A 12,810-nucleotide genomic window follows, 5' to 3' on the forward strand; every position below is an offset into this window, starting at 1 on the left:
CTGGTTTAGGTAGAGTGTCGTCCGACGTAACAATTAAAAGTATTTTCGAATGCTTTTACGAATACTTTCTACGCGCAGTCCGCCGACTAAAAGAAGCAAAGAAAGGAAGAAACAATATATCAAACGAAATTTACATACCCTCGTGTGAGCTCCACTACGGCTGTACATGATCAAGCCGTTAGGTTCGTTGGTCCGGATTTTGAAGGATATACTGCCGGACTTGGCCGCCTTCCAAGGTGGCAGGACCTGAAACACAGGAGACATACGTCTCTTAATACCTTCCACTCTTGGCTACCACTTCTGAAAGACGTAAAACAGAAAGAAAAGGAAGACAAAGAGAGACAGATAGATAGATAGATAGATAGAGAAAAAGAAAGAGAAAAAGAGGCGGAAGGAAGAGCGAAATCCCTCGACGTCCTGAAGAAGAATGGAGAACATGGACAGCGTCGGTGGTCCAGCGTGTTCGGAATCCAAAATTTCCTGCTCTTCGTCGTGCACGAGTCCATTCATCATGCATGACAGCTTAAATAATCACGTTTCTCGTGCTCGTGGAATTTTTACTTCAATTTCGCTGCGGTACCGAGTCTCCTGCGGCTGACTGATTTACGTTTCGCCATCGAGAAATTCACCGCAGTTCCGTCTCGGCCGCGTGTCCCATCGCCACAAAATTCTCCTGCGACCCATTTGTTGCTTGTTTCTCGGATTTACAAAAACAAAAAAAAAAAAAAACAAAAAAAACGGACTAGGAGAGAAAAAGGACTAACAACGTCAGATCCGTGACGAGACGGGAGAAACAATTAGCCGCGAGTCGCGCGATTTTGCCTCGTCCTTCGGTTGCTATCGTTGGATCGTACGGTGACATCGCGCGAGAGTTTCCATTTTTGTGCAGATTTTTCAATCAGGTTGTTTAATTTCAAGACACCTGAATTTCATTCTTATTCTACGTCTATGCAATCAGCTCGACACATGACGATAATCAGCGTCCTACGTACTATACTTGATGCGCTATCTTAAAGTAAATGTTAACTGTTAAACAAAAAAGTAAAGGAATCAATGGATGCTGCAAACAAAACGTTGCGAACATTGTTTTTACGTTACATGTTTGAACAGTAAGAAACCGATGTTTAAACAATTTTTTGAGAACCTTTTACTCGGCAACGAGGAGGCGGTCGAAAATGGAATTTCAGTCTGTTGAATATAGCGCAGCAGTTGAAAATAATATTGGAAATAGTAGCAATCGAGTTGATTTCACTCGTCCTTTACCGAGTGATTCACATTAGGCAAACGATGATGATGACCTTTCATACAATTTACAATATACATTTATACTATTATTATTATTAAATCTCACACTTGTTATACTCCTCTGAATCTCCCAATTGTTTATTAAATAATCCAACAAATACGTGGGAATTCAGACTATACGCTTTTTAGAGCGTATCAGTGTGTTAAGTTTGGTTGAGCAAAATTGAGCGAATGGACGAGCTATTATACTTTTCTCGATGATCATCAGTTGCATAGCTTCGATGACAGCGTTAGACGATCGATGCTGTTATATTTAACTCGTAATTATCAATTTATCAGTCTGTATCTACGAGAATCTTCGTCTTCATCTTCCTTTTCTAACGCGTTAGTTGTACGATGCAAATGCAAATGCAGCGTCTCGAGATTAACCGAAAATCGATCGAGCTCACAACTGTTACGTGTCACCGACGATCTAACGATACGATTTCTCGACGAGTTTTCCTATCGAAATAGAGTTCTCGTGTGATGAGAGCAACGTCGAGTGTCGGTGTTGGATTTAGGATACTTGAGTTAAGTTGAATTGGAAAATGTTTAGCTGTAGCTGCTATCACATGATCTACGGTTTTCAACGTTTTGTTCGAGTCTGGCAGGTTCGTACGAGACGGAAGGTGTCTGGGTAAGGTACACGAAGATTCGGAAGAAACGCGGTAGAGAAGCTCGCGTTTTACAAGTTGGAAGGGAGATCGAAAGTGGTTCTGGGAAACAGATAGCAAGAAAAGTTTTCTTCTTCTCTCGACGTGGATATTTAGTTTTTCAATTCTACTCTGCAAATAGAATCTTCCCTTTCTCGTAACATTAAGCGACGTATCGTTGATAGGATAAAATCGACGATCGAAATTTTCTAACGTGTTATATCGTATGGAAATTTCTTTCTGTCGTGTAGATTCTGGTACAGTAGAACCTCGGTAGCTCGAACGTCTGCAATTCCGAAAAGCTACGTGCAATGGGACTACAACTTTGTTCATTCTACTGGGCTCAGTTGTAGGGAGCTTCGTATAAATGGGAAAAGAAATTTGCTGTAATTTCTTCTCTATATAGATAAGTATGCAAAATATAAATATAATCGAAGAATATAAATTTTGTTATTAAATTATGATTTCGTTCACGTTCAGACGCCTTGTTTTATCTTTGTAACTCGATTCAATTCGAAGAATCGCAGTTCATCTTTGTAGCTTACCGTGTGCTTTTTCATGTAAACTGATAGTTTTTCGTCAGTCAATTGAAAAGCAAATGTTCATAATTTCTATCATTAATTTGTGCCATTGCGTCGTTGAACGTCTATAAAAGGACAAACCCAACACGTGTAGAATAAAGCTGATAATAAAGCTTCTTTATAAGTCGAAAGCTTCTTTATTGCCAGAAGGCAAGCTCCGATAAGCTTTAAAATCTTCGTAACTCGACGACTTAAACTCTTCTCTTGAGATTCGAGTTGCGCAGGTTCTACTGTAATGAATTCGAACCAAGTTTCCTTGCTTTTACCTTTGCTAAAACAAAATCCTGTAGCACCTAACCCCAATCTACTGATCTATTGAAAATATAGAAAGTAATTGACTTAATCATCTTAACACGATGACTACTCAATTACGATTACTCAATGAAGATTATTAAGATTAGCAATCTACTGATCTATTGAAAATATAGAAAGTAATTGACCTAATCATATTAACTACACAACTACGATTACTCAATGAAGATTAACAAGATTATTAAGATCTACTGAAAATATAGAAAGTAATTGACTTAATCATCTTAACACGATAACTACTCAATTACGATTACTCAATGAAGATTATTAAGATTATTATGATTAACAATCTATTGATTTACTGAAAATATAGAAAGTAATTGACCTAATCATATTAACTACTCAACTACGATTACTCAATGAAGATTAATAAGATTATTAAGATCTACTGAAAATATAGAAAGTAATCGACCTAACCATCTTAACTACTCAATTACGATTATACAATGAAGATTATTATGATTAGCAATTTACTAATGTACTGAAAATATAGAAAGTAATCGATCTAATCGTCTTAACGCGATAACTAGTCAATTACGATTATTCAATGAAGATTATTATGATTAGCAATCTACTGATCTATTGAAAATATAGAAAGTAATTGACCTAATCATATTAACTACTCAACTACGATTACTCAATGAAGATTAATAAGATTATTATGATTAACAATCTATTGATCTACTGAAAATATAGAAAGTAATCGACCTAATAATCTTAACACGATAACTACTCAATTACGATTACTCAATGAAGATAATAAGATTATTATGATTAGCAATCTACTAATGTACTGAAAATATAGAAAGTAATCGACCTAACCATCTTAACTACTCAATTACGATTATTCAATGAAGATTAATAAGATTATTAAGATTAACGATCTTCGATCTACCAGAATTAAGATCTATGATATATTAGATGTATCATTTTCTAGAATATTATCGTTTAGAGTGAAAATTCACCCATGATGGCTCACAAGAGTAAAATTCCCAATAAATCTATAATAAATGACAATATAATAAAGAGTCAAAGAATTAAATTAAAGAGTTTAATCGAAGAGTATGAAGTATCGTAGAAAATACTATGACAAACAAGTTTCACGGCAAGGAAAGAAAACTTATGCATCGAAATTGATGAAAAATAAAATTGTACCTGCGTGTGGCACTGCTTAGTCTCGAAGAAAACTCAATGCCCCATTCGTTTACGTAGATGGCATAGACCAAAGCCAAGAAACAATTCACCGATACTTATTCCTATTTATAGAATATTTGTCTCTGTAGAGACGAGGTTGCGACACCATCTTCTGGTATTATCGAGCAAGAATTATCATCATCGTCATCCTCTAACGTTATCCTTCTTAGGAAAGGAAAATTCCACTTCAATTCTACGCTACGTTGTTTCCCATTGCTGTGCTGCGAATGTGTCTTTCTTTTACAAACATGTCTTTTAAACAATGCATCTTTATACAAACGTGAAACCTAATCTGCCAAACGTTGTGGTCTTTATTTTAATAGTACAAAATAAATGATGCGTAATTTAATGAATATAAAAGAAAGAACGTTTTCCGATGAAAAGCGAAGATTGTTCAATTTTGCCGCCTTTTTTACCAGCAGTCTGCGATTACGTCAAATTATCAAGTTACTATGAAACAACTGAACAGGTTCAGGACTCGAAAATATTATCTTCGCGGGTTTGTTCTTTGAAACGTTTCGACGTGTAAGTTATAACACGAGGCACGTTGCTGCGCGTTTAAATAAAAAATCTTTACTGCTCGACCTGACGACTAAAAGGAGTTATCGGACATCTGTTTCACCGGAAAATGCGACGGGAACACGTGACAGGATTTTACGGTGTCGTTCGGTAGTTCAGAGAAACGAGAACAGCAGGAGACCGCGAAAGGAACGCGAACCACCACTATAGCAGCTATTTCGTTTGATGTGGATTCATAGCGGTTAAGCGTGAGTTGCATTGTTCGTACAGTTCACCTTTTAACGCTGTCTCGCTTTAAATGTGGCCATTTTACTCTTCAATATCAAGACTATAATAGTTCAAACATAACGTAATTGTCCGTGTTCTCGTCTTGACGAAAGCACCAACAAAGTAGCCTGATCGCTTTATCGAAAAATAGATAGAGTTTATGCGAGTCTCGAAAGCAGCTCGTAGCTGCGTTCGAGCACACAGGGTGGTCTGAAAATCAGTCTGCGCGATTGGGCAAGGAAATGTTTACCAAAACGTGCAAGAGAAGAACGCGAGTGAACGACGAAGAGAGGAAGATGAGTTCAGCGACGTATAAAATACAAACACTGCGATTTCTTCTTCGAACAAACTTTCTTCATTTTGATTTCCGATCAACGAAACGTTTACCCAACACGCTCGTCACATTTTTCTCAACACACCGAATTCGGTTCGACGTACATTTGCTTGTCTTAATAAAAGATAAAGAAATGCAAATTATATCCCAAACATCTCCCGAATACGTCTATGCCAAAGGTTTCGTCGGAAAATCGTGAAAGATAAAAAAGATTCGCTCGGTCTGACGCTGCATCGTGTTACTCTACTGGAGCCCAGCCAACCATCGAACTTCATGGTGTTTCTTCGCGATTGTCAACAAAATCCATGAAAAACGGGAGAACAAGTGAACCACCCATTGTCATCTTTCGTTTCAACTTTACTTCGATCGGCATCTTTTCATTTCAGTTTGAAGTTCATTTTAGAAAATAGCCGGTCTCTCGTTTATTAGCCGGGAAGAACCGGACGCCGCTATTCGTCCAGCAGGTTCCGCATAAGTAGCCGAAAGCTGTGCGCGGAACGAACGCCCTTTGTGTTGGCCGATTGTCTTTCGAAGCGGGGCAGCTTGTAATTTCGAATTCAGAGCGGTTTCGGGGAGAGACGCGACGCGGGCTGCACCAAGTGTAATTGCAGCTCCGTGACAGCGAGGCCAATTTTCGTGATGAAGAGTCAGCTTGAAAACTCACGGTAACGAGACTCATTATTTATTCTTGCTGCTTTTGTTTGCCTGGTATTTTCTATCCTTGTCGAGCAACTGGCAAACAACTTCGGTCCGTGGCGCTCGCCCTCGCTGCTGCAACGTCCTTCTGCATCTCGTCTTTCTTTTTGCATTTGTTCCCAGTTTAACACTATAGTCCTCCGCTCTTTTATTAATATCTGGTCTTTTCACGTGCGACCTTCTCTAACAAGCGAAACGACGTTTAACGCGCTAAGAAAATTTCTAGTGAAGAACTTGCACGAGAAATCACACCCATTGAGAATTTTATCCATTGTCGTTTTATCTTCTCCTCGAACTTGGCAGGTTTGTCAAGCGTTGAAAAATACCATTGGGCTTTTATAGTTTCAAACGACTGGAAGAGTGCGAAAGCTTGTTTTTCATATTTTCGTCAAAGGAATACCGCGTCATAGATTGTTACATTTTCAACTATTCGAGAAAACCTTCAGAATAGAATAAAAATTGTACCCATGGTATATCTTCCAGGTAAAAGTAAAATATCGAGGCGATCAGCTTTCCATTTTCTTTTTAACCTACATTCTTCCTCCGATACCCATCGAATCTATCGATTATTTTTCTTTCTTTTTTCTTGCCAATTCTGCACGAGATGATCCCGCGCGCACAAAGTCAAAGATTTGTCTAAGAAAATTACGTCGGCAGTTCGCTGTATCAGAGCTTCACGCTAACGAAGCGAAGCTCCTGTGGGAATATCGGGAACTGTCAGCACAAGTTAGTCCTTCATCCGGCTTCGTGAATTTTCCGCAACGCGTTCATATCTTATCGAACGTGTTTCCTCCGAAGCTTCTTCGAAACGAGGAATATCTTAACCGGTTCGACGTGCTTCTAAATTCAAAGCAGCATTTCAAATTCCTCCGAGTGATCTTGCTTTTATTATATTTCATTAGCCGATGCATCGATGACGCATGAAATTTCGCGTAAAATTCATTTATCCTAAAGTTTGTGACGGTGTAGAAGAGTCGACGAGGATTTAGCAATACGACGATAACAAATTAGACTATTTATAATAAGACGATTCTAAGTAACAAGATAATAATAATCATAAAAATAATAAAACATAGGGACGAACATAAGGACAAAGCGCGAAGGTTCCAACTTTCACATAAATATTAATAAGCTTAATAATTCTTACCTAATATTTGTAATCTTTCGATATCAACTACGATATTTCTCGTACAAATTTTACAGACTTGTTAATTTTTCACGATCGGAATGATTTTTCATCAACTACGTTTCTCGTATCTCTTCGTACGTCTTTTTACATTTGGCAGAAATATCAGGCGACAACGTAGAAAATTGTTGTATTTAATGTAACAAAATGTTTTCTTCTGCTTGCCTTGTCGCGTAACAACTGCAAACGATGTTGAACTAATTAAGAAGCTATTTCTGATATTTCCATCATTATAACAGATGCAACTTAATTCAAACTGCAGCAACTTAAGGTTCTCGCGGCTCCAGTTACAGCAGCAGTGACGTAATTCAGAAGTTGCAACCTGCAGGCTTCTATGGTGCAACTTATAGTAGCAAGTTGCCACGAGTTACAATTAAGAAACTTAAAGCTGTTGGTCGAAACTGGTAATCGATTTATAATAGCAGGATCTTCGGTCGAAGGTGAAAATCCTCCAATTGCTTTGTCGTCGAGCGGCGATAAAATGGAAAACCAGAGAAACCACAGCGAAAATGAAAGTAGATCGATGTTTAAAGACTGCGGACGATCGCGATGATTCACAGCGAAGAAACTTGCTCGAAGATATTAAACGAATTTCAGAAATAAAAATGTAAGTTAATTCCTTGAAACAATTCAGTTCGATATAATTTTGGGGAAAATTCGAGTTGAGGAAACTCGATGATCCAAGTTAGGTTCTTAGAACACTGCAAATGTGCTAGTTTTGACAAAATAACAAAAGGTAAATTTCTGATCGTTTTTTGAAAACATAAATTTGCTTTGAAAAGTAGACATTTCTGTAGAGGCAACTATGAACTTGTACCACAGTATCGAAATCATTTTCTAAATAAATAAATAAATTTTAACGGTTTTAATCGATAAAAACGTTCGGAATAATTTTTATTCCAGTGATTTGTATGGAATTTAACAAAATTGCACGAATCGAAAGGATACATTTCGAGGAGCGAGAGCGTTCGTATAGTTCGAAACAAGTTGTTGCGATACGACTGCGCGAAAAATAAGTTGCGATTCTCGTAAAAATATCTCAGAATTTACGTATAATAAATAAATACCTTGTTCGCAAATAATAAGTTCGCCACGATTCCTCAAAATATCTTCAAAGTGATTTATTCTTCGCTCAAGTGATCAATTACGGCAAAGCAAACTTTGAAATCCTATAACGCAGTCTCTCATTGATCAGTTACGTACTCCTTCCACTTACTTTTCCATAAAGTTCGGCGAGTAAATTTCCTTTGGAAAAAGAAAAATTAACATGGCGCCGGAAGAGAGTGAAGGGAGTGAGGAGGGAGCTAAAGAAATCCGAACATAGCTATCAGACGATTAAACTGCGACAACATTGGGAAGATTAAAAAGCCGGAAAACGAGAAGGCAAACGCGATTGAAAATGAGAAATCCTCGACGCCTTGAGCATTCCAACATGGAATGGAACTCGGTGTTTACCGGTTCGTTCATTAGTCGACTCTGCAAATCGATCGTGCCATAGTAGGTGGCAGGAAAATTAGTCGGCGAAAGAAAACCTCGTACGAGTTTGTTGAGAAGAGCGAGCTGAAGTTACGTAGCCGCGTGTGTACCAACTCTGACAGGTACTCTGACACATCGGGCGTAGTTGTATTCGATGTATTTCACGTATACAGGGTGGGTGGTAACTGGTGGTACAAGCGGAAAGGGGGTGATTCTACGCGAAAAAAGAAGTCGAAAATATAGAATAAAAATTTTTCGTTCGAGGCTTTGTTTTCGAGAAAATCGACTTTGAATTTTCGGTGGGTACGCGTGCACTTTATCACGTCTCACTGTAGATCGTTGTCTCGATTGACGTTATGTTGATAAACACTTCCAATGTGATCGAATCTCTCCTGACTTAACTCTGCTTGACTTTTATTTATGGAGCCATATTAAATCAATTGTCTACAGTGAGATCCGTTATAACGAGACGCGATAAAGTGCACGCGTACCGACCGAAAATTCAAAGTCGATTTTCTCGAAAACAAAGCCTCGAACGAAAAATTTTTATTCTATATTTTCGACTTCTTTTTTCGCGTAGAATCAACCCCTTTCCGCTTGTACCACCAGTTATCAACCACCCTGTATTTAATTATCACGCGTTTGATGTATAGCGACGAACGAAAATGTAGCAGAGATCAAATTGTTTTATAAAATGTAAAATATAAAACTGTGAAATTTACTCATCGTTCTTTATTTTCTCGCTTCTCGCAAGAAAGAAGCTTTTTTGAGCTTGGGGTATAAATATTGTTGTTGTTAAGAAGTTACGTAATTGGATACATAACGAGGCATTTTTACGAAACTGAGAAATGAAAAATATCGTTCAGCGTAAAGTTGATAATAAATTGAACTGATAATAAATTGAACTGATAATAAATTTTATAAGAACTGAGCATCTGTTATTTTATAATTTATAGCTGAGTTTAATTAAAACGTAGATACAGATCGGTGTAATGAAGGTGAATGTAGGAACGTGCTGATATTTTACGACGCAAGATTTTATCGAAGAAACAATATTTTTTGATGATTAAAACGTACGATCTCTCAGGGATGACCTCATCGCGCGTGACACACAGACATTTTATAATATAATTCGCAGGATAGATATTCATACGAGATACAAGTACGCGGAAACGAGGAAGAAATGAAATTTCGAACGAGTTTCACAAACGCAACGTTCAACCACATTAAATAATCCGTCAGCGAATATTTCCATCAGTTTTGAAATAAATTCTTCCTTCGAAAACGTACGTCGAATTTCTTAAACGTTCCAAATGAAATTATCTACCGATGTTTCCTGTAAAATACACGTTTCATATCCTTCGTGAGCGTTGAAAATTCCCGTTGTTCGCAAATATTTGAACACTTTGATTGATCGTAATAATATCCGGATTTGACCAAAGCGTATAAAATAATAATGAATTATTAATTGAACGCCGCGTTCGTTATTTACTTGCTTTTTACGAAATTAACAGACTGCAGATCTAAATTTCGTATTAAGATAACAATAGCGATAATATATTGTTATTATACATTGCGTATATTACAATTTTTATTTAAATATCAGCGCATTGACGTTGGGAATCTTTCTATCAGATAGGAAGACTCTTCATAATCTAATTTATAATTCAGAAATGAAATAAAGAGTCTGTTAACTAAGAAAATGATTGAACACAGGTTCCAACGATTCTAAGCGTCAGTTTTTTATCGTTTTAAAAAAATGGATTTAATCGCGTTATCACGTTACGCGTAGCTGTGACGATTACGAAGATTAAAGTCATTCCGATTCGATGTGTAATTTTGTAGTAAAATGTGTACAGGAAAAGCGTAGGTAAAAAGTCGAGTTTTTCCTTGAAATGTAAAAACACAACGCGACATCTAACGTTTGCGGAAAAATGTATATTTTCATCGAATAGATAAACAGAATTCGAAGGAAAAATTGGCTCAAGAATCGTTTCATTTTTCCTCTGTTATTTTTCCTCCTATTTCGAATAGAATCGACTCGCTTAGCTTTCCGTTCGTTGAATATGGAATCAGACCCTGCGAAACTCGCATTCGTTCGTTCGATAGCATTCGATAAAATCAATTTGTAAAATATGTTTATTGAAAGGGAGAACGAGAAACCGAATATTCTACTCGGATGGAAAAGCGTAGGAAGAAAATAGCAAGTGAAACCGAGTCGACCGGTTCTCCTTTTATTTTTATTTTTTCCTTCTACATCGCTTCAATCTTGGGAAATTTCAGGACGAGGAATCGCGGACTGAAGTGTCGCTCCGGAGATGAAGAAACCGGGAAAAGGAAACGCGAAGAAGAGCCAAGACAGCGGAAAACTTAAACGAGCGACTCGGTTTCTATCGTCAACAGGAATATTCCGTTCGCCCTCTTAACGAGCTCATTATCTTCCTTCAAGTGCATATTAATTGCTTACCCTGTTAATTAGTAGAAAATTGGTCAACGAAAAGGAATCCTCCTGTCCTTTTGCCGCTGCCATCACGCCACCTACATTTACACACCTTACGATTGATGGTAACAGGCGACAAGATTTAATGGAATATAATTAAACAATTAACCGAGTTAATTGCAATTCTGTTTACGATGCTTTCGAGCCGACAAATTTAGTGTAGATGTTTGCGATACTGTCAAAGCAAAGGTGGGCGTTTCAATATCAACCCGAGCTACTTTGCCTGCTTTGAGAATTTTTCAACATCTGCTGAATAGAAAACCTTCTCCCCTCGCCTCTAGATGTCAAATAAAATATATTTTTAATTATATTTAAGTCTCGAATTTCCCCCAAAAGCGTCAACATCCGCGGCCCAACGCCGATTATGATCGAAAGCTTGCAACGTATTTTCCGTCACTCGGATGCCCGTGTGAACGTTCACCTGACTGCGCTATCATCCTACCACGTGTCAGTGTAATCCGCGTAGTCGAAGCGTTCGAGCGAATAAGTTGGCGAAATATGAGGAAAGTACCGAGGCGGGCGAGGATCCTGCACGAAACAAATGTCCACTTGAGAAATAAACTGGCCAAGCCAGCAGAGGAGTTGGCGAGACCGGGCCATTTTTGCGATTCCTCGAGGACCATCACGATGAATCATAGAACTCGTTCCACGGTAAAATCTCTCGAATTAGCCGGGAATGAGAAATCTCGTTTAGACCGGCTGGCCATTCTCTCCCTCCTCTTCTTGTCCGCTCGCGCAGCTACTCCAGCGGCGAACGCCAACCCTCTGCTTGCGTGGTTCCTCCACCCTCGGCCCTCAGAAATTCGTCTGGAAAGTCGGAACCGCAAAGTGGTGCTTCGTCGTGGCTGGCAAAGCGGAATATTTCATGGCGAAACCGGCTCGGTCTTTCACCCTTTGCCCTTCGACTTTCCAGTCAACCGATCCTTCATCCCCCATCCCGCCACTTTAGCTTTGGCAAATCTGGTCCGCGAAACTGTGTCGGCGGGACGACGCAGCGACGATCAATTAGAAAAGTTAAATTACTTGGCGAAATAAATAATTTGCCGATCCTGCCGCCCTAACTTTCCCTACGCAGAGACACGAAAGGCTGGCTGCTGTGAGCGAATCGAGTGCACGCGCGGATTAGGCCAATGTTTTATGGCAAAGTATCGAAAGCGTAGTCAGCGAGGAGCGAACGCGCCGAGCCACGTGGAAATTTGTCTGCACGTGGCGAGAATGCGCGACGAGAGCTCTCAGCTTTCCCAGAAGCGAGCAATTTTCCGAAACGTATCATACGTGTCCGTTTGAAGTCCGTTCGACCAGATGCAACTTGGATTGTTCATTTTGCGTGTAATAATAATTGTTTGGTGTATGAGATTATGCCAAGCTATTTTTCAGAAGTTGGAATTTTTCCACGTTGCGCGTTATGAGGTTTGCAACTCGGACCACGTGGACAATTTAATTGGCATTTTAGGCGCTGGATAAAAAATGGACAAAATTTGTCGAAACTTCGTAGCAAATCGCTTCAGCTATTCGTTCGGATATTGCAAACGTTTGGCAAATAGAAAATGTGAAGAAGAAAAGAAGTCTAAAAATAGAGAAGGATGCTGCCTGGCTTTTCTGCTGATTACAGCGAAGGTAAAAGAAGAGAAGAGCAGACGTTGTTTTGCGTGTGAAATGTGAATAAATTGTGAATGTGTTGATTACGACTGTCGTGTCTACCGCAAGTTGATTTCAATGCGATTTTTTCTGTCTGGTTAGATCGTACGAGAAAATAATTTTATCTATTTGTTCTTTAATCTTATCCAACGAAGATAAACTGGAATACC

The 12,810-nt window shown here is 38.6% G+C and overlaps 1 protein-coding gene across 5 annotated transcripts in view; it reads right to left on the bottom strand.

Annotated features, from left to right (window-relative positions):
* LOC117239049 (neurexin-3-like) overlaps window positions 1-12,810 on the bottom strand; it is a 308,456-nt gene that overhangs the window by 151,284 nt on the left and 144,362 nt on the right. For all 5 annotated transcript variants that reach the window (XM_033504318.1, XM_033504315.1, XM_033504317.1 and 2 more), the window contains one exon: window positions 139-246. In XM_033504318.1, coding sequence (XP_033360209.1) covers window positions 139-246 — 108 coding nt within the window. The remainder of the gene's footprint in view (window positions 1-138; window positions 247-12,810) is intronic.

This window comes from Bombus vosnesenskii, unplaced genomic scaffold, assembly GCF_011952255.1.
Source record: "Bombus vosnesenskii isolate JDL3184/JDL3185 unplaced genomic scaffold, Bvos_JDL3184-5_v1.1 scf7180000013883, whole genome shotgun sequence".
In the NCBI taxonomy this organism is placed as follows: domain Eukaryota; kingdom Metazoa; phylum Arthropoda; class Insecta; order Hymenoptera; family Apidae; genus Bombus; species Bombus vosnesenskii.